At 35.7% G+C, this 23,541-nt stretch overlaps 1 protein-coding gene across 4 annotated transcripts; it reads right to left on the reverse strand.

Annotated features, from left to right (window-relative positions):
• Window positions 1-461: 461 nt before the first annotated feature.
• Window positions 462-23,221, reverse strand: Ciao1 (cytosolic iron-sulfur assembly component 1). Of its 4 annotated transcripts, none has more exons than XM_067116850.1 (9): window positions 23,069-23,220; window positions 15,115-15,201; window positions 13,831-13,935; window positions 10,484-10,625; window positions 6,600-6,708; window positions 5,325-5,472; window positions 2,657-2,774; window positions 1,608-1,746; window positions 462-1,042 (listed from the first exon to the last, which is right to left on the reverse strand). In XM_067116850.1, exons 2-9 carry the CDS (start codon window positions 15,177-15,179, stop codon window positions 774-776), a joined length of 1,095 nt encoding a protein of 364 aa, XP_066972951.1. In that variant the 5' UTR covers window positions 15,180-15,201; window positions 23,069-23,220; the 3' UTR covers window positions 462-773. The 4 variants fall into 4 exon arrangements, with proteins under 4 accessions (XP_066972951.1, XP_066972952.1, XP_066972953.1 ...); XM_067116851.1 differs by having other exon boundaries at window positions 15,115-15,217; window positions 23,069-23,201; XM_067116852.1 differs by lacking the exon at window positions 15,115-15,201 and having other exon boundaries at window positions 23,069-23,206.
• Between the last annotated feature and the right edge of the window lie 320 nt (window positions 23,222-23,541).

Here is a 23,541-nt window from a genome sequence, read left to right on the forward strand (position 1 = left end):
TGCAGATTTTGTAATAAATGCCACAGGAATAACTGTATGATTTCTCACCTCCAGCAATATCTCCACTTACATTAACACTTAAAGGCTACCTCTTCTATGAAGTGCCTTGCCTGACTGAAAAGGAGATAATTATTAAACAGTGAGAATCCACTTAAGAAAAAACAATTTCTTGAAACAAAAACTCTAACAAAACAACACAAATTCAACTAATCAGCCAGAAGTGAAGTATGAAATCTTGCCTGACAACTGCTGAAGATAATCATATACATAAGGTGATGGTTTTAGTTTCCATAGAAACAAATATTAAGTTGAAAGGAATGCAATTGGTGCCCAAAGGGTTGGCATAAAGGACCATACCTGCATTTGGTGTAAGCAAAAGGCACTCTGCAAGCAGAGCTTACACTTGAGTAACTGGTTAATTTTGGTAAACTGGAATGGGTATGGAAATCAAATTACATTGCTAACTTAATTTCACAATCTACAAACTTTATTCTAAGCGTGTCTCATTTGCTCGAATCGATGCACAATTATTTTGGGTTTTGAAAACTGTATATGTACTTTAAATATAAAACCAACTGGCCTTGCCATTGTAAACAAACACAAATGCCAAAATACTAATGACTATTCTTTTAAAGAAGGTTTTATAAGGTATGTGTAAAAAAGCACAAGAAACATTTCCTTGCCAAAACACTACCCAGCAAGAACTCAATGAATCACATGTCAAGAGCACCAACACAGTACAATAATACAGTATTCCAAAATGCAACTACCAACTACACAACTTGCAGAGGATCTCTGTCTTTTTCAGACACAATTATTTGTACCTTTTGATCAAACAATTCAGCAAGGCGAGGCTGTAATACTTTCAGGTAACCCCGTTCAGTGTTAGAATGGTCAGTGAGCACAACTGAGATACCCTGATGAGTAGCATCTAGTATTTCGTGGTGAGACATTTCTCCTGTAAGCCATAAATCAACTCTCGTCCCACGAAGTACCGATGATCCAGATCCAGCACAGACAGCAACACTCCTGATTAACGAATCTGTAAATATAAACAGACTAGAGAGGATACAACAACAATTAGCAAGCAGACTTTAGAGGATACAATAACATCTAGTACGCCAAATGGCAGATGAAGTCACTTGGTAATATTTAATATTAACAGCAATTTTTATTAATCAAAATATGCCAGTGTCTCACTGTTATAATAAAAGTATGGGTTTACCTAAGTTTCTGTAAATTAAAATATTTTAAAGTATGGTATAGCCATTAAAAACACACTTTACTCTAGATACTTTCACTGGAAACCTAATTTTTCTCAACGAAACAAAAAGATGTGACAATGTTTGACATGCACTGCCATACAGTTTCTGTGGTACAGTTAGCATATGGCATTTAGAAAATCAGCAGTCATTTTACTGGCTTACTGTTAAACCAATCATATTTTAAGAACAATCACATTCAAAGACCAAGAACGTGGACAGATATGAATGATGGGGTTGTGATGTAGCAAATCTACATGTTTAAAAACTGAATATTATATGTTTAAAAACTGAATAATATAATTATGTTTAAAAACTGAACAGAAAAATTACAGAATGACTTACCAGATGTTGCTCCATGCGCCAAGGCTAACCTTACATATGGTAAGCCAAGATGTGATTTTATTTTGTCAACTGCTTCCTTTAACGTTACAGGAGATGACAAGTTACATTTTCTTCCCATTCCATGACCATCTAAAGGAACCTAGAAGGAAATAAAACTCACTCAATTTCATAAATGTTTGGTAGTGGATGAGATAATACAACTACAGAAAACAGAACTCTTTCACGACTAGCCAGACAATCTAATGCTGGATTCCTCTCTAGGTTTGGACTGAATAGTATGGCATATTAGTGATGTTCTCATCCCAATGACCAATTTATCTTTCCCTGTGTAATATAATCCTGTCCTCTTCAGCAAAGTTCTCAAAAACAAAAAACTTCTCTTGCTCTGGCTGGATACTTTTTTCTCGCCAAGACTGCTCCACCCACTATTAACACTTTTGGTACAATTTACCATCCTTGCCTGGCACTGACATCATCACAGAGGTTGAGGTTTTTCCAGGACTGCAGAATGGGCGATTCCCTGGCTATTGTGTGAGGACAAATGAAATTCATATATATGCAATTAAAGGGTTCCCAATCTCTGGCCTGCTTGGATTCTACTGAAGATATTTGTCCCCGAAAAGGAAGAAAACAGTTTGGAAAACCAATATAGTGCATTGACAGAGGTATGCAAACTCCCTTAATTATGAGCAATCATTATTTCACAACCAAGTTATCCTGACTGGAGGTATCTTGTATCCTAATTTGGACTGCATACCATGTCCAACAATTCATGAACTAAATTCACTGTACCTTAAACTTCAGTGGGCTAAATCAGGTTTTGCTCCGATACTCTAATGTACATTATATATATCTATGAAGCATGTGTATCATCTAACATGTAGTTTACGAATGTTACTTTACCCAACTGGTTTTTAGTTAAATTGAGTCATTATTTACTTCACAAAACACAAAAGAAAGACAGGATTGGGACCATCTTCAGGCTTGAGAAGGGAATTTCAAACATATCACAATGGTACACTGTAATCTCCTACTCAAATATAACATACCTGTTCTAATTTTGTGATAACAAACTCCGTATGATCATTCCTGCCACTAAGAAGACTGACAATTGTTGGAAGAAAACTCTCATTGCATAAAATCACAAGGGAACTATCAGCATTCCTCCTGAAATACATACAATACATTATTGTCAGAACTTCAAGGTCATACACCTTTTGATTCAATATTAAATTTTAAATAATATTAGAAAAAAAAATGGAGGGGCAGTTCAATCCTCCAAAGAAACTGAGCTTAACTTCAAATCCTCTGAAGTACACCAATATTATTACATCATTACTCAATAGCTCACAGGGCTCATGGAACTGTTGGGCCTTTGACATTACTGTATACTTGTAATTATTCATTTTTCATGAAGTAAATTACAGCTTCCTAAAATCTTGGTATATTATACTAATATTATGTCTCTATTAAGAGCTACCAAACATGTATATGCTGTTTATGAAACCTCTTCTTGAAACTCTTCCACCTTGGTCCTGGGTGCAGTATTTTCTTTCAAATTACTTATTTTGTAGTGATATGTCATATCTCACACATTTGGAGCAATGGGAGGTCTTCCAAAATTTCTCTTCCTTTACATTTTTTCCCACAAAAGTTTTGTTGGAATTTAACTGCCATCCATTCTTTCCCCACTTTTATGGGTAGAGATTGAGTAAGAATCTGTTTTATTAAAGACCTCCATATTTGTTACTAATACCAATGGATCTCTAGGATCAGCTATAGTGATAAAATAAGTGGGCCATCCGTCAACACCATACAGCAAGCAAGACAGCTCAAAAAATTTATAACTAGACCTTTCCTTTAATTGACCACTGCTGAAACAAAGTTTTAAGAAAAGAGCAGAACTAATATATACAATAACATTACAATTTTAATCATCTCACCATCCATGTCAAAATTCTGAGCTACTCCTTGCTGCGTGAAAGGTTTTGTACAACTAGTTCTACAGTCTAAGGATGCAGCATTACGTACAACAGTGGAAGCTTCATCAAAGAAAAGCATATGTTATGAAATATAAATGATGTTTATCTTGGTTATATACCTCATATTATATTATTCCCTTTTCATTTCATAATGCAAATAAGCTCTCCTTCATTGCCTTCAAATGTGTAATGTAATATGTAAGAATAACTTAAATTTATGTAAAAAAAAAAAGGCTGGTGACAAAAACATATATCCATCATATGATACTCTAAGCCCACATGACCTAATCTAGTGATTTAACAAAGGCTCAGTTGGCAACCAAGATTTTCGGCATTAGAAAAAGTTCTCTTCTACTTAACCTGCCACAAGCTTTCACAGGATTTAAAAATGGAATGTTTTTTGGGGGGGGAAAGACTTCTCACAACAATTTTATAATAAGCAAGGAGATCTCTCTGTGATTCTTCCAGTTATTTCTGGAATCTCAATACTTGTACAGCTGCATAAATATATAATCTATAATATTCTGAAGAACAGCTTGTTGATACCTATAGCACTACCTGAGTACGATTATGGTTAACTTTAACCTTAAATAAAATAAAAACTACTGAGGATAGAGGGCTACAATTTGGTATGTTTGATGACTGGAGGGTGGGTGATAAACATACCAATTTGCAGCCCTCTAGCCTCGGTAGGTTTTCAGATCTGAGGGTGGACGGACAGACAAAGCCAGCACAATAATTTTCTTTTACAGAAAACTAAAATTAATATTTTTTTTTTTTACTTTTATTTCTATGAAGAGCATGCCACTGTACAGTAAAACCTCAATTGATAAGACTCTTCATCAGATGGAGTGAATTTTCAAAACCTTCATGAGTACTGTACAATAATGACAGCTTTTAAAATTGTGCTATATAGTGAAATGACAAAGAACTAAATGTTTTAAATGTTTTAAAATATTTACTAAACAAAAATTAATACTTTATCAATTATGTAATAATTGAAAGCTCTTTCCTTAGTTTTTACGAACTTGTTCTGGGATGGGAAACTACATTGGTAATTTTCTTAATAACAGTGGAGGATCTTGTAAAGGAACTGCTGAAATTTTCCCATTGACTTTTATAAATATGTTTGATGTGTGTATATTAAGTCACATGATATAACAAAACACAGTAAAACACTTGCCAAATAGGACTCAACATACTTTCATCTAGTAAGAGATACTGTGTTAAAATGTTTAAATCAAAATTAACAAGAAATGGAATGACAAATGCTGTCTACGATATATCAACATAAGAAAAAGCTGCAGGTTAGATTTGGACTTCAGGGTGGCCAAAACATGAGTGACATGTTGTTGTTTGTTATTCAACTTATCCAGCAATGCGAAGATTTACACCACAGTAAATTCAAAATTATTCTGCCTAATGCCTTGTTATGACATTGCCAAACACATACAGTATTTGTTTATGTCATTATGATTGCAATTTTAACAATTCGACAACATAAGCTTGTTTAGTGTTATATTAATTGCTTTTTGAAACTGTTTACAGGTGCTTCTTTTGTAATGACCCAATACTAAGTATTTTATAAGAATTTTATTCATGCCTTTGATGGTTTTAAACCCTTATCAATTGCAAACTAATGAGCTAAAAAACAACTTCTACACATTTTGAAAGGTAAATTTATCTTTTCATGAAGATGTTTAAAAAACACATCAATAATAACAGGAGTACTTACATGTAAAATGAACAAGATTTGTCTAACCGCTGGCGAAGATAATCTAACAACTCTGCTCCATTACCATCTTTAGTGCTTTCAATGGTGACCTGATGGCTGTGCTGTGATGGCTGTGAGCTTTGCTGCAATGGAACTACTGATGTTGCCTCTAGAAAGACAAAAAACAAAAAGTCTGAACTGCAAGATCACATTATTCAAAATCTAGTTAAGAGTTAACCCTTAATAAGTACTGTATATACAGTAAAACCCCCGTATTCACGTTCTCAAGATTTGCGGATTCTCTGTGGAACGTATCAACCCATTACTCGCAGAAAATTCGCCCATTCGCGGTACTTTTCATGAGAAATATTCACTAATTACTGTATTTTCATATCATTTTCATGACTAAATGCACTTTTTGTGATAAAACTATTAAAATATTCAGGTATAAGCATTTTTAGAGGGTTTTTCTTGTGTTTAAACTATCAAAATAGGCAGTTCTAAGTATTTTTAGAGAGGTTTTAAGTACTCACGGGTTTTAGCTACTCGCAGGGGGGGGAATTACACATCCCCACGAATACGGGGGGTTTACTGTACATATATATACATTATACTGCATATGTAATACATTTTACTATACTCTTAAGTACACAAATTTATGGACGGAGGTCATTTCAAAAGCTAAATTAGGTATGGATATACAGTATAAATATTCAGAGATTGGCTGGATTACAAAATAACTTTAAAAAATTTCAGGAAAAATAAATAACAGAACTTTTTTAGTTTACAGAACCACAATGGATTCTTTGATTTTTCTAATATATTTCAGCACAAAATTATTATTTTCTCCAATCGCAATATGTTTTCACTTTTAAAAGAGGGGTTTAAAGGTAATGAATAAACAGGCTTAAATGTGTAGCTAAATACGCAAAAAGCCTAGATAAAAAAGAGGGAAGTTGAGCACAAGGATAATCCCTCTACTTTAGAAAAATCCAAACATTACTGTAATTTGTAAAAGACTGCATTACCAAGCACAGTATTTACACAAGGAAAAATTAATTAAAATTTTTCGGTTATTGCATATCTTTAATCTTTATTCTCCTATATAATTCACTTTTGGTTTATGCCTATGACCTCCCCATAATTATTATGAAAACTACTAATGTAGTTTCCCATCCCAAAAAAATATCAAGTTCATAAGACTTAATTAGGGAGCTTTCAATTACTGCATAATTAATAAAGTATGGCATGTGACCATCACAGATATAAAATTATTATACAGTATATTTTACTTACCAAAGGCTTGGATAAGCCAGTCGTTTACACCACCCTTGAGAGCATCATAAGAAGTGTGTGGAGAATAAATTGCAATCCCTTTCTCTAAACATCTTGCAACAATTCGCTCCTGTGAAATTGCCAAAAATTATAAAGTTCATGTAATGATTCTCCAAATTCCATATACAGTATATAGTATCTGCAGTTTTAACATTCACATATATAATGCACTAATAAAAGATTTTCTAACACAGCTTTCGTTTTCGACACAAACCATCACAGGTAAATTGCCTGAACTTTAAATGATCTTATCAGACCAATCCCAGTCTAAACTCCTTTAATAACTGCTGTGACTCTAAAGTAACTTCACCTTCAAAGGGTAATCTCGTCTTTATTTGCAGTCACAACCAGTCGTTTGAGTGTTAAGAATGTTAACTTAGTGGTCTGGTTAAAGTGTTTCTTAGTAATAATAATAAAAACAAACTTTTGTTACATGAAGAGGACAAGGGGGAAATTGCACTTGATGCACAGCAATGTTTGCCTTATGAAAAATATTCAGTGAAAAAAATATGTGTTGCTGGAAGTATAAACCAGTTTTACTTCATCATAGTCTAAAATTGGGATGGAGGCAATTTCATACTTGCAAACCTCTGAATAATAAAAAAAACTGACTAAAGTTTTCACAAATTGTATATCTATCTCGTAGTTTCTCGGTAATGACAACCTTATAAGAATTATGTAGTTTGCTGGTATCATTAAAGTACTTTTTAACTAATTCACTTGGGCTGGAGCATCTTAGTTTAAGCTATCACTGACAGTACTTGACAAGTGTCTGCTTACCGTCTGCTGATTTGCTAGTATTTGATACCCCTAGTTTTTGTTGGCACTGGGGCTTGTTGTGTTCACATAGGGCTGCACAAGCACTCATCCATAACTGGAGATATTGAGAAACCAAAGCAGGAGGCAAGGAAGATTCTAAAATAAAATTGTCAGCAGCAGGAGAGGCTGAACAGGCAGGAAGTACTGTATGTGTGACAGGAGATAGGCAAGGGTCTAGGAGTGGAACTCGTTCAAGCAAAGAAGACAAAGACTTAAAAGTAAATGAGGTGAGACATGAACAACTGTAAGTAAGCGACCAAAAAAGGCTTCTTCGGACAATGAAGATTTTTAAAAAATTATTGGGAGGAAATGAAGTGCAGCAACCAGAAGGTGCAGGCCAAATGGTTTCTTATCAAAGGGGCAGGAATGTCACCAAGACAGTTAATGGGAGCTGATTACAAGAATGCAGCCAAGAGTAATGTGCATAATCATTGAAAACATCTGGCAAAAGTGACAGGCCCAAGTAGGAGCAAAAACTATAGTGGAACTCGTTCAAGCAAAGAAGACAAAGACTTAAAAGTAAATGAGGTGAGACATGAACAACTGTAAAGCGACCAAAAAGGCTTCTTTGGACAATGAAGATTTTAAAAATTATTGGGAGGAAATGAAGTGCAGCAACCAGAAGGTGCAGGCCAAATGGTTTCTTATCAAAGGGCAGGAATATCACCAAGACAGTTAATGGGAGCTGATTACAAGAATGCAGCCAAGAGTAATGTGCATAATCACTGAAAACATCTGGCAAAAGTGACAGGCCCAAGTAGGAGCAAAAACTATAGTGGAAAGAACAAGAAAACAATGGTACTGATGCTGAAATGACAGGAACAGGTGGACTAACTGAGAGCACCGGAAGAAAAACAGCAACGAACAAGTCATTCCTTTATTATAAAAGAACACCAGAAAGAGGCAGTCCTTCCTCATAAAGCTTCAGTCCTTCATCTGATGATATGTGATGAAGGCAGAGCAATAAAAGCAAAATTTTGGGGAATTTCCAGAATCTCAAAGGGTTAAAACAAAGGGGACGGAGACCCTTCTCTATTACTATAAACTCTTCCAGTAGTAGGCTGTGGGAGAAACTGAGAGAGGATTTAAGCAAAGTTCAAGTGCCATGTAAGGTGAGATTGGTGATGGAACATGGACAGATGGTAAAACAAACTGATTTTCATTTTTACTGACAAACTGACAAGTGGCTGGCAGAACACCAATAATCTTACCCCTCTAAATCAATTCCTCAAGTAAATCCCCTGACAGATGGAGTGTGTATTTTTGGTATGTCAATCCATCAGAAAAAAACTTTCCCACAACCAGTGCACTAAGACGTTCCTTCACTTGCTAAGGGAGGAGATGTTCCAATTCAATGTCCTTTGTTTTGGACTGGCCACCATCAACAATTTTCACCAAATTTCTACCACCAGTATCCTGGTGGCTTGAGGTTGTCTATGTCACATTGGTAGTAATAGGATTAAATATGGTTATCACAGGAATACTGTGGGTTTTTGTGGCTTTTAGCTATGAATATCATAATCCCAGTCTTGTGATGTCTTCCAATGGAGTGTTTGTATCATAACTTCACCTTATAAAGGCCATTGCTATACACTCTGTGAGCTTCTGAGATAAGATATTTGAGCATTCTCTACTGGCTGACATGGAAGATGAGGCCTCACCCAATGTCACATCTGTTATGGTCATAACTATCAGCAAATAGTACTGATGGAGACAATATAAAAACTGTGGGCATAACAGAAGTGGGACGCAACACAGGGAGTAATGCTGGAGTAGCCACAAAAATAGGCAGAGTCACAATCAGCTCATCCAAAAACAGATCTGGAAACAACAAATACACCTACTTCTTCAAGCAGGCACCAAATGAAGAGTCAGTAGCTCTCAGGAAATCCAACAAAGGTGGTGAGGGGCTATGGTGACAAGTATTAGCATATGCAAAGCTGAGAGACATGATGGAAGGACAAAACCAGAGACCAACAGTGAGGCAGATGTGGTTCATGGAAAATCCCTCCCAGGGGTGGAAGGATGATCCTCATGAGTCTTCAACAGGAGAAAACACAAGTGGGAGCTAAGGTGCTGGACAATATCTGCCATTTCCCACCCATGGCATTTTTGGAATGAAAAAGAGGTAGCATGGAAGTGAAGATGCATCTGCAGATATTCAAGTCCTGACTGCAGGAGCAACAGTATGGCTTGATGACAAAAAATATGAGATGGCATCCATAGAGGTCTTGAAGGAACAGAGCTTGCAATCTTGCCTGGGCATAAATGAATCATTTGTACATGAGGCAAGTCTACTGCAGCAAACACTGATGTCCATGACATGAAATAATTTGTAGATATGGGTCCATATTTAATGAGGATACAGAAGTGTTACAAGCACAGTCCTCTACACCAGCTCAAGTAACTAATGAAAATCTCAACATGCAAATGAGCATGAGGAATGAGGAATTAAAATAATTCACGTTAGCAAAAACTATAGACACCAAAAATAAGTAATGCCATGTTAAAACATTATGCTTAACCACAAAGTGAAATGAATCATTGTACAAAATAATGTCGCATACAGAAAAATGAGAACTGATTGACTCTATTACTGTGAATCAGGTTAAAAATCAAATGCATAAAAATTATTATCCCTGAAAATCATCACATTAGCCTAATTGCCAGTAACAGATCACATAGAAACAATGAGCATGAGAAATTACGTATGGAAAAGAAATCAAAGAAAAACTAATAATCATAGGAATAACTTTGAACAAGCATGAACACACTGAAGCCGTATGAAAAATGGTGACCAATGGAAGCATCTGGCCAGTTGTCTTGGCTTGTGCAACAGGTCTTCATCTTTCCTTATCTCACAAGCCTGGTGCAACTATAGAATCATCTGCATGAAAGTATGGCCATTTATGCTTAATATGTTTGTAATTTGTAATGAAAACATATTTTCATTTTTTTAAATATAAACCACAGAATTTTTCCAAAGTCCCTTCACTGTGTGAACAGAATGTAACTGAATAGCATACTTTCCATGCTTTGCTTGTTACTCTCTTCAAAGGCCTAAAAACAGGTGGGTGGTAAGACAGTATGCAATTTACACTGCGTTGCTCTGCTTCATCCATTACCTCCTCAGTCAGGTCATTTGTTAACATAAGAACTCCAACTGTCCTAGAATAAAATTGTTTATAAGGTGTTGCAGTTAAATACAAATGAGGATAATACATATGTAAAACTTTAATGCTACATGATGAACCCATAAAAAGTGATTACCCTTTTCACAAAAATCCATCATCACCACCAACAAAAATGTGAGACACAGGGGGGCCTCTGTGAAATTTCCCCTCGTGTCAATCCGTGCTTTCACTTCCAGTAATTTACATTCTTCTCCAGCTTCTGATCCAACAGTTCTCAAGAAAAATATCAGAATCTTCCACTCTCCTAATGTTCTAAGGAGCCTACTATGAGATTCAGAGCCTTTGTCCCAGTGTTTTTCCAGAATAACTTTTTTCAGTGCATTTGACAAAGATATTACTTAGCCATAGTATACTTTACATCCCTACTTAATTTTTGGCAGCATTCTTTATTAATTATCTTAGAAAAAAGTATATTCATAAGAGTAAGATAAAGCAGCTGAAGCCAGTGGTGGAACACTCTAATGTCATATGTTTACATGATGTAAACATATGATGTCCCGACTCCTCCCACAAGGTGATGACAACAAACAGCTGTCTCTGAAATTCTGAATGAATATTTGTACCTTGTCAAGGCTTCAAGAATGGCGGCTATGATATGTCATTGTCCCTGTGGTTGCAGGACAGCTTTTGTGATTCAACCTGCACAATTGTTTACAAGTGAGGAGGACTGTGGCAAACCCTACTTAAGCTGGAACAGGTAAATGAATAATTTCCATGTCACCCTATACTTAACAGGTTACTATTTTAAACTGGCCACTCTTCACAGTGGATTGGATTGATTTGGATCATGGAATTTAGGGCATAAGCCTAAGGCTGGAACCTATTAATGTCATTCAGGTCTGAGATATAGTTTGAGGTGTTGGAAAGCAAGCAAGAAAAAAGCAATGTATAAAAAAATTACAGAATATTAGCAAGAAAAAGAGATAGAGGGTTGTTGGTCAGTTTGTGTTAAGATCACTTACCAATCTAATCCTATGCAATTGTCTATTTTTTATAATAATCGTCACTGTCATATTAGGAAAAATATCCAAGGAGTTACGATGAATGCCAAAATTTTCTTCACTTTGTTAATTGATTTTTAATTATATAATTTTTCAATGGAGAAATAGTGATAGAAAGTAATTTCTCAGATTACGAGTACTTGTGGAAACCTGTTTCTTCAAGGATTCTAGCACTCAACCTCATGGCATAAATCCTATATACTACTACTACTACTACTACTACTACTACTACTACTACTACTACTACTACTACCACTACTACAAAGTGTAAACAAGGAGTCTTGGTTGTATTTCATTGTTGCCACAGGTTGAGACTTTTTCACAAATAGCCAATTATCCATCAAGAAGGAGGCAAAGTAATGACATCATAAGTTACGTCATTATATCTTTGAAAGAAATTCCTCTGAGTTTGCTGGCGATGACTACAAGAAGTCAGTGCTACTCTTATAATTACCAGAATTATGCAACTTTCGTAATACAGAATACAGTAAAAATTAGGTAGGGACGTAAGATACCCTGTGACAAAGTGTCATCTTTGTCAGGTACGTTGATAAAATTTTATTCCGGAAAAACACCGGGACACTGGCTGTGAATCTCAAAGTGGTTGACTATCACACACTATTCTTCCCCGAGTGCTGTTAAGGACACATCCAAACCATTTATGCTATCATTATCTCATCTAAATGTAGAATTTCAGTAATTTCTCTTATGGCATAATTTTGCATCTATATCCCCTTACCTTAGCTCTGTTCTTAATGCCTCATTCTCAAAACAACAAAATCTTTTAGATAAAGCTTCAGTGATACCATGATTCCTGTTCATATAGCAATACAAAGCGCATTACAATTCTGTATAATCTTACATACAAATGCAATTGCATTCTCTTTGATTTTACAGTCTTATCCTGCCCACATTTTGATTTGCTTCTTTTAATCTTTTACTGAACTCCAGCTCATGAGAACCTATACTGGACACAACTGTTTCTAAAATTTGAAAGACTCAGCTTCATAAATCCTCTCTCAATTTAGTGTTTTTAAACTTTGGCATACTCTGTCCTCATTAGTATTTCCAAACATTCAACTTGAATCTCATCTCCTTGAATGTATGACACATTCTATTAATCAAGTTTTGTATATATTTTGGTGATTTTCCAATAAATCAGCATAATCTGCATACCCTACTTCGTCAACTTTCAGTGATTACTTGACCTAAACCTCTTTCCGACTACCACTTTTTTTCATTATAAAATCCAAGGGGAAACAACAATAGTGCCTTAATATTCTCTCTTAGCATCACGCTATTTACATACTGCAGTCAACTGACATGATTTCAAATTCATTAACTTTGCACCTACTTTGTTTATGAATACTTTTAATTAGTTTTACACATTTAAGAGGAATGCCAAAGGACCTAAGACTTCCGTAATACTATGTGAAGGCTGTCAAATGTCTCCTTGTAACCAACAAAAGCCATCAGAAGGGGATTCCATAAGTTCAAGTCCTGCTGCAAAATATGTCTGAACACAAATATAACACAAATATTTGTTTTGTGCAATTTCTGCCATTTCTAAAACCAACTAGTTCATCTAAGCATTTTTTCAACATCTTTCTACAGCGTATTAAGAATGAGCATCTAAATACAGCATACAGTATTTTCATCACAAATGATGCAAGTGCAACAACTTGGTGGTTATCAAATCCAGTCATATTATCTTTATTTTGTATCAGTGCTATGAGTTCCAACTGGAAATATCAGACTTTGTTTCCTCAATCCATATTCTTCAAAACAGTCTAGTTAGTATACAAGGATTCACTTTAATGCAACTAAAGCCATCTCTCTACTCATTCCATCCTAATCAGGTACTTTCTAACTACTAAGTTACTGATTCCACCTCAAAACCATGAATTTAATCAACTGCACAAAAGTCCACACAGAAAAAATACTGCAAGTATCAAGGGATTACAGTAAATACCAACTTAGGTATTTCAAAGCACAATGAAAATGATGAAATATAAGACAGTCCTTTGAGTGTGCATTTACTTTATGTAAAAGAAATTTTCATCAAGATGAAATGAGCTAAAAGACAAACAGAAACCATAAGCTAGACTGATATAAAATGTTACAGAATAAGTCTTTGTGTTTTTCTCGTCAACAGCTGATAGTTACTTGTATACATACCTCTTAGTATGTGGTTCAACAAGAAGACCAACATTATCCCACGATTCTGCCAGGGAAGTTGGAGCAAAATTATTCAGACGCTTTACTACTTCCTTGAGTTCCATACTGGAAAAGGAAAAAAGTACAACAGAAAATAATAGTAAAAAAATACCACTGATGGAAGAAAGCAATGGGGACTTGGCAATAAGGCAATCTAATATTGTACATTATAGTTTAAACAGCATTAGTTCCACCAAAAATACATTACTTATATTTGGCCCATTTTGTGGTTGCCAAAATCCTAGACACTTCATTTATTTGTTTAACGGATAAAAGAACATGGGCAAGCCACAAGTAGCCCAGCATACTGGCATACAGAGCCCTGAGTCCTCGGCAAGTTACTCTATTAGAATGATAGCAGAGTAGCTCTTCATAACTAATTGCCAGTCCAAACCTACTGAGATTAGAGATAAGTGTTTTTAACCTACACACATTATAAATAGCTTCAGAGTTCATGTGCAAAGGGGTTCGCTTTTTACTATTATTTCTGATCTAAAAGATGACTTGATACATATAAATAGTACTTTTTTCAACTTGGAAGATCTAGCGTAACTCTCCCCATAAATTTCAGGTCATTCTATCATTATCCTATCAACTTTCAATGGTTTTAACCTTACAAACATGACTCCCTGTCTCTGTTAGTCATGTGTTGAACTTATCTCAGTCTCAGAAGCTTTCAACCAGATCTGCTGAGTCTCAATCAGTCACTGCTGGGGTCCTGATACTTCCACCTAAGTAGCAATTTGATGCTAATTATAAGCAATGAGTTTGTGAAGCAAATCTAATTTGAGAAAAAACAGTGTTTTAACACAAACCCATTACTGTATTTATAATAGTGTTCTTCATCTCAAACACCACTGATTTCTAATTGCCAGACTAAATATAGGCAAACACTTATTTGCTGGGAGTCATGGATCGTTTGCACTTGGTCAGGGCTACTGACAGGATGCAAATTTCCTCAAGACTTTAGTGCCTAGGATATTACTGGCCATTTTACTGGTAAATTGTATGTACTAATAGGTTTGTATGAATAAAAAAAAATTAGATGAAGCCGACACAAAATTTTCAGTTACACCACAAAATGCCATAAAACCCTGTTATTCATCATTATGTTGACAGTTTTTTATCATATTCTTAATGCATCTGCTTTCTCATATCTTTATTAATTTTTGGCTTAAACTAACTCTGATTTCATTTCTAATAATAACTCTATGTGAGCTCAGCTTGAAGTAAACATTCACCAACCTGTAATGACTTCGTTGAAAATATGTGCCAAAGAAGTGATGAAGGATGCGAGAGTGTCTTAGCATAAGTTGTCTTTCATAAGGCTTCCTGCAAGAGAGTGTTTCTAATTAATTGACATAAAGGCTGCACTTGGCTTATTACTTATTTATAAGGTGCATTCATCCTTACAGAACCAGCCAAAAGGCCATTAAACATACCATGACAAGCTTCCATGAGTGCTTGTAAGTTGGAAAAAGAAAAAAACAGAGGGAAGAAGCAGAAAGAGGGAAAACTCAAATTTAGTGTTACATAAAAGCCTAATACTTAGCTAACAATATACATCTCTTTCACAAGCACAGTATTGAGAATTATCCAGATTATAGCTTACTCTAATATAACCTAAGCGTTGATGAGACCTCTACCATTTGTTATGAATAAATGATTAAAAGATATCTGGTGTTATAACTGCAAATGTCACCAGCACCAACCAGCATTCTTAAATCAGTCTCTCAACCAACATTCCTTCAAAACATCATATTTGTCGGAACTGCACATCTGTATGTGAAGATCTAATTAATAGTGCATGAATAAAACTTGCAAGAAATGGATGCCACCTGGCAGCTTGCATAAGTGAGTGCTGTTGTTGAAAAGGTCTATTTAAGGAGCAGAGTATCTCTTTTGTGTTCCCTGTAACTACTAACCCAAGCATCCTTTGAGATAGATTTTGTGTTCTTTATGAGCTGATGTGTATACAAAAGCTTCCCTTCTGATAACCTTTCACACTCTTTGTTACACCTGTACAATACTCATATTTTTCTTGTTATACTTGTACTATGAGTCAAATGTAACACTAATTTTATTTATGCTTAATACCCAGAAACATGGGTTAGCTAAATGACTTAAAATAAAATGTTTTCTCAGTTGAGCCTTTTCCCAAGCACCTGGGAAAATCCAATCTCAAATTACATCTATACAGTAACAACCGTGATGTCTCAAAGAGCTGAGACAACCATTACATAGCAATCAGGATATTACGAGACATATTAGGCAACAAAATTCAGTGTATGAACATGTCATTCTATTTATTCTTGACCCTTAGATGAACCATGATGTAGCATTTTTCACCTTATTATGACCAACAGATGTCAAATGGGTAATGCACATTTGTAGTTTTCATAGAGATAGTATGTTGTCTATGTTCTTATAAATCAAGAATCCAGCTACATGGTAACTGTTTCAGCTCTTTACATTGATTCTTACAACTTACATTCAAGAATGGTCCATGTTTCCTTGGAATGCTTGCCTGATAATGACACCAAGATAAATGTCTTAACACTTGAGAAAATATTCCTCAAGTGCCCATTAAATCAACTCTGTAACCATAAGTATGATACTGTAATCAACCCTTTTTAACTCAAAGATGATATGACCCATCTCTTCAAAGATCATTTCCCTTCTCTTGGAGGGACCATCATTTCCCTTCTCTTGGAGGGGATCTGAAAATGGTTGCAACAAAAGTGAAATAACTGGGAGTTGCTACCCAGACCGCATGGTGTTACTACACTAACTGGCTATAATTGACACCAGTGCATTCAACATTTGTGCACCTGCTTCATTAATGGATTAGGCATGTTGGCATGAAGCCTCTATCTCATTTGGGTAAAAAGTTCTAGCCACAAGTAAATTCCTATTGGATTTATGATCTTTAAATATAGCCCTGAACTCATTCTTTGTTCTGGCTTCATTAGTGGATTATGCATGCAAAATATGAAGTCTATCTTGTATTGGTCCAACTGCTTTCACTCTGACACAGACATCACTAGTGAATTACTGTGTGTACAATATATGAGGAATCCATCTTCCACAGTTCAAAAGATGGCTAGTAAAAAAACATTTGATACAGTACAGGGTACTGGTCATCTAAGGAAAGTATTTAAATTTTAAAGTTTTTTGCTTTTTAATCATTATAAGCCAATCTCTGATATTCTTACTAGCTCTAAGGCCTTGACATGACTTACTATTGAAAAAGAAATACAGCTGTATTACAATTTTGCTTGATTTTATTATATGATACAGCACTTAAACATCGAATCTAATTACTGAATATTTTGGCTTTTTGTGACTTATGACCTTGAAAACAGGTTAATATGATTATTATTTGGTAAAACTATCACTCAACCATGGAATACCTTTCTGTTAAATTTAAGTAGACCTGAAGATGTGAATTACATGACAAAAATAATGAATTTACAAAGGAAGAAAACAAATTTTCCAGAATGAATTTTAATTAAAACTGTAGCTGAAACTGCACCTTTACATAAGTGAACCTGAATCAGCATTATCATCTATTGTTAAAATTTATTAGTAACAGACTCTTACTAGTAGAATGAAGAATTACATATTTTAAGTCAGTACATGAACATCATATTTATAAAATTACATGATGTTGTTTTCTTTAGAGTATACAACATTAACAATCATACAAATTGAGCAAAAACTTAACACGATTTAAGACTACCTTAGAACATAATGCTGATAAAAAACTATTAACATGAACAAATATCAGGTCCTTCAAAAGATTCTTCATCTTTTTTTGCATCACTTTAAAATATGCTTGAGAAATCCCAAAGTTTTATTGTACCGTCATCACTTGCTGATGCGAGCAGCCCTAAGGTAGTGGGGTTCCAATCAACACTGTTCACATCTTCTGAGTGGGCTTGAGGTATGGTTAAAATAAGATCAAAAATAGGTGCATTTCTATCACAGCCTGGTTGCTCTTTAAAAATACGAATAGCATCATCACCACACGACGTAGCGATAGCACCAGTAAGTGGACACCAAGCAATGTCGTAAATGGTGCGGTTGTGGAAACCGGACAAAGTACATACACACTTCCATGCAGGTTCATTATCAGGAGTGGGAACTCCCTCTTTGTTACCAGGTAAATATTTCTGCCAAATTTTTACGGTACGATCATCTGAACATGAAGCAAGTCGCTGCCCCTCAGAGTCAAAGGCAAGGCCCCAAACAGTTGATTCATGCCCTGTGAGAGTGCAAGATGCTGTCCAATCATCACTATCTTCTTTATACAACTTGATGGTGTTATCATATGAAGCTGAAGCAAAGACATCTTCATTAGGATGAAATGTAACCCTTTTGACATCTTGAGTGTGAGCGGGCATGACAGATACACACTCATACTCATCATCTTCTGCAACTTCCCACACCCAAACAGACTTATCTCTTGAGCACGTTGCCAGGAAAGTGCCTGATGGTGACCACGCTACACATTTCACTTCGTTTTCATGACCTTCAAGGGTGGCAGTGCACTCAATGTCATTGTTCTGGCAATCCCAAATATTCACAGTAGCATCAAAACTAGCAGAGGCAAAATTCTTACCGGTAGGTGACCATGCCACAAATCTAACAGTGCGAGTGTGGGCCTCATTCAGAATAGCCCTACTGACCCACAAATCTCCTTCCTTTTTCCAGAGACGAATAGACCGATCTGATCCACATGATGCAAGGATAGTGCCTTTGGGATTCCATGACACGTTCCACACACGGTCCTTATGGCCAGTAAGAGTCTGTATACAAGTGCTCATTCTTGCTCCTCACTTCTCTGCAAGTAAAAATAAAGTGCCATCATGCACTGTTTTTAATCCGTTGAATGAGACAATCGTGAACAAGGCACTAGCACTCACTTGCTCAAGTTCATAATCTTCATTCACACAAATGTATGAACATAGTCATTGTTACAACAGTAATTTCTCATGTATGCACAGAATAATTATATTACTACAGTAATTTTTCAGTTATGTCATTTCACAGTAAATTTCACTACTGGTATATGTATCATTAATAAATTCATGCTGCCACTGTCAAATTGGTCATGGAAATCACTGTGATTTCAAAGATCAAGATAAATTTATCTTCACCTATACATGTTAGCAGGCAATATATATCCTGCACTTACACAAAAAAAAGTCACATACGAAAACAATTAAAATACAAAATCTATTATTTTTAAACATTAAAATTTGACAAACCAAAAGAACATGTTCCTTTAACACAGAATACCATGGCTTTCCCTCTTAAGAGGGCTGCTGCCTGCTGTTTGCTATGTGCTGTACACTGTAGGCCATTATTACAAGGTTCTTGAGTTGTGTTCCAGCAATGTAGTTTTGCAAAATTTGCTTTTCATCCATTCCCTTTGCTTTTTTTTTTTTGTTAAGTGTACATGTACTTATCCTCATTCACCAATTCTTTCATTTCATGTAATTATTTCTATTTATTAGAACTGATAACATTGAAAAAACTGATAGCTACATGCTAGATGTAAACATGTCAAATTACTTTGGACAGATGTTTAGCAACAGCTCTCACAAACTGTTAAGCTATTTCTCATGTCTCTCTCATTCAACTGGAGGTATGATTACAACAAGTCTGTAGATTGGATATCTAGCAAAACTGCAATTTGATTTACAATATTGTATTGCAGTTTGTTCATACAAAAATACAAACCTTTCTCTTTTATATAAGTCTCACACCTTTGGTGGAAGGTATTTGTCTTGAATAACTGACAGGTGTTGTACCAATCACTACCAACATCAGCTTCCCCATCACTTACATTAGCAGGGGAAAAGATGAGTCCTATAATCTCTTATGCAACCTGGCATTTCTAATGCAAGTGGTTGATAGGAATATGTGCCTGAGTTTGCCGTTTGCATGAAATCTTACGGAAGGAAATTTTTAAAGGAACCTTGTCTCTTCTATCTAAGCAGGTAAGCAATTGTTTAGATCCAGACAAATAACTTGTTCTTCACCCATCCTAAGCCCTCTTAATAGCAAGAGTCACACATTTTGACTGATGCCTTTAGAAAGGTGTTCATCACACCAGGACCAGCAAGAACAGGTCTTAGGCTGCTGTAGTGCAAAAGGAGAGAGGCAGAATATAAAGCTGGTCAACCTACCCTACTCATTCACTCCCTGACTCATGCTAGCCAATGAACCTTTAGCAAGATGTTTTTGTCTGATGGAGGTAGGACAACTAAACATGACTTGATTTAATGGGCTCTAACACTGGGCATAAAGTTCTCTCTCTTGTCCCTACTAAGCCATAAAGATTGGTACTCTTGGACAACTCTTGAGGCTGCTAGTATTAACATATAAGACATTGACAAGAGAGCCTCAGGTGTTGAGTTCTATTCATATAGTAATGCAAAGATTGCACTGGACACAGCAACTTGCATCTGAATAATCAACTACTAATTCTCAGATGGAGAGGATTAAGAAACTAGAATCTCTTGTCAGACACTCAAGGGTTCTGAGTTTTTGCTATAAAATCAGAAATGAACATGTACTTGACTTTGTGTGAAAGACCATGCAGCTTGCCTGTCTTCATAATACAATAGTTAGCTAGATGACAGCCTTTAGCATGACTTCTTTATCTAATGCTTCACTAAGAGGCTCCAACAGCACCTGAGTGAGACTGGAGGTCAAGGGTCGTATAACAATCTGAAGACCTGAGTTCATGGGGTGGGTTAGACTGCTCAAAGCTCTTCATAAGCATTTACAATTTTACTAAGGACTCTCTTCAACCAGAAGACCTAGCTCAAAGTGGATTGATTGCCTGTCACTGCAGAGTTCAAGAAAAGCTGATCTCAACAGAGATGGACTAAGCTAATGGTCTGCAATCTGTTAAACAGTGGGTCTGACCAAACCCACAACACCACAAACAATGTTCCACTTTCATTGATAAATATCTACTGAAATCACCTAATTGTCCTTGATCATCTCAGCACAATCCTATGAGAAAGTCTCTCTCATATAGGATGCTGGATAGTCTCCTGCCATAAAAGAAAGTACCTTTATCAGACACTGGAGCCTCCTGAGACAAGGCTGACAAAGAAACATGGGCATGGATAGGATATCTTGATTAAAAGAACCAACAGATTGGTATAATACTTGGCTTCAGGCTAACAAGGGACTGTAAAGGTCAACCTAACTTCTAGAGTGGCTTGCACTTGGCTTATCACAATCGACCTGAATGGATGAGGGATGGTGTACAAATAGTACAAGTGGTTATATGGGTTCTGGAAGGCATCCTCCATCACACTATTCCTTCTCTCTACCCACGGATAAAGGAACCACTCGTCACTGAAACTCATCCCTGGAGTCTGCGAGGATCTGCCACAATGTTCCTAACTAAATTAACACTGAGTGCTAAAGCTCATAAAATAAAATACAATGATACATTCTACCCTCACTTTTCCTAACCTAACCTAGAGTGCCATTAATCATAAAAATAATCACTTGAATTCATTTCATCCTAACCTTGTACACTGGGTCCCAAATTAGCATTTGCATATTGCACACGGCACATTCTTTACATTATGGACGGGAGGTACTCCTTGTTTGTAGCCTATCTTGGTAGTGACATTTAGTAGTTAGACAGTTGCATTTATCAGTAGAGGAATGCCATTTATCCAATGAAGGGACACTTCCAGATGAGTAAATAGTTGTTTTGATGTCAATTTTGTATAAAAAATTTATAAAGTACATGCCCTAGCCACCAACAATTATTAGCATATGCCTAGCCTAAGGCAGCCATTATTAAATTGAATATTTTAGGCTAGACACTAAAAACAGTAAAACTGAAGACTCCAACCGCACCCCTCTGGTTCAGTAGCTACCAGTTTACCCATAACATGAGTGCTGGGTTTAGCACCATCACCCAGGGGATGAACGTGAAAACATAAATAAAAGAAGGTAAACATCATAAAAAAAACAGAAGACAAACACAAAAATCATATATAAAATCTAGTAAATAGCCTAGTCAGGTCAGTGAATGGACACAACCAGGCCGCTGTAGTAGTTTTCAGTTTTGCCCAGAAAACATTCGATGGTTAAATGTAAAATAGATGGCGGCAGAACTAAGAAAGAGCTCCACATTGGGTATTACTTTGGAAATTGATTTTTCCTATAGTATTTTGGTTGATTATTAAGAATTTACTGTTATTTTTTGTCGGTCGACTGTAATTAACCTCGGAAGTTGTAAGCATGCACAGTGTTATAGGGCGCTTTTGGTAAAAGTGCAGTTTCCTTCAAAGGGGTCTGGAACTAAGTAACACAGCCTGTTAGGTTGGAGTAGGTTAGGTTAGTATAGTTCCTTTTACAACAGGTTAGGTTAGCATAGTTCCTTTTATAACAGGTTTCCTTAGCCAATTCCTTCTTAAACATATGGCTCCCTGATGACTTGCGCATGCACGGAACCATTCCATAACAACATGGCAGTCCAGTCTTTCTCCCAATGTTTCCAAAACCCCGCATCCCCAAAGGGTCCCCAACCATGTTAGGTAGATATGTGGTTAGTAATATTTGACCGACAATAAACCACCACCTCCTCCATCAGCAACACTAAAAGAACAGGCAAAATCAATTTCCAAGGTAATAGTCTGTGCAGAGCTGTTCAACAGCTTGGATAACGAGATCTTAGTGGGGCTGTCTCCTTTAAGCAAAAAATTATATTAATAGCCTAAACGACATCTTGGGCTAGTGGGGCTGTCTCCCTTACACTCCCCCATTCGAGTATTTTGACATAAGAATTCACGAAGGCTAATTGGCTAAAAACTCAATGAATTCTCATGTAACAAACGTAAATGGGCTCGCATAATCACTCGTGCATTATGCACGTGCTTAGGGTATCGCCTCCAAATGTCCAATATAATGGAACAACGTATTTAAAACAATAAGCAAAGTACTTAAAAAAATATGTTTCCAAACATGATTTAGTTGCACCATACATTCCTATGGTCTGTGAATTATGGAGCTACACCCTAAACTATGATTACCTGACAAAATTATCAATTACTACCACCGAATTATATACATAAGCTAGCCTGGGAACATTAGATAACTTAATAAATCAACCTACGCTAAGAAACAATTAATAGGTATAGTATTTCCAACTTACTCTGATCACTGCCTGCAAGCTGATTCCAAAAACGACTTTCTGTGAATAAATCAGAGGCCGGTATTCGACAATGCGGCGTTCGTTTAGAGGCAAGATTTACTCGGGACTCCTTTACGATGTGTAACTACGAGAACGAAAGCTACGTGATGTATACAATTTCTATTGGGTAGAAATATATTTTGGTTGTAATGTGAAATAGTTTGAGGAATAAGCATTATCATTCATATGTTGTGTAGCATATATATATATATATATATATATATATATATATATATATATATATATATATATATATATATATATATGGCATATAATATCACCATAAACTAAGATATAAAAAAAATTAGACTGGGTGTAGGTAGGACCTACGATAAACGAATCGTGCTATATATATATATTTTATATATATATATATATATATATATATATATATATATATATATATATATATATATATATATATATATCAATGA

This window comes from Macrobrachium rosenbergii, chromosome 14 (genome assembly GCF_040412425.1).
Source record: "Macrobrachium rosenbergii isolate ZJJX-2024 chromosome 14, ASM4041242v1, whole genome shotgun sequence".
Taxonomy (NCBI): domain Eukaryota; kingdom Metazoa; phylum Arthropoda; class Malacostraca; order Decapoda; family Palaemonidae; genus Macrobrachium; species Macrobrachium rosenbergii.

What these genes read in the sequence shown, in the direction of transcription:
- Ciao1 (XM_067116850.1), bottom strand. Translation starts at nt 15,179, where the DNA reads ATGCTAAGACACTCTCGCATCCTTCATCACTTCTTTGGCACATATTTT. An exon ending in AAATCTTGTTCATTTTACAT is followed by an intron (nt 2,775 to 5,324) that starts GTAAGTACTCCT and finishes TATGTATTTCAG; the next exon opens with GAGGAATGCTGATAGTTCCC. An exon ending in TTATCACAAAATTAGAACAG is followed by an intron (nt 1,747 to 2,656) that starts GTATGTTATATT and finishes ATTTCCTTCTAG; the next exon opens with GTTCCTTTAGATGGTCATGG.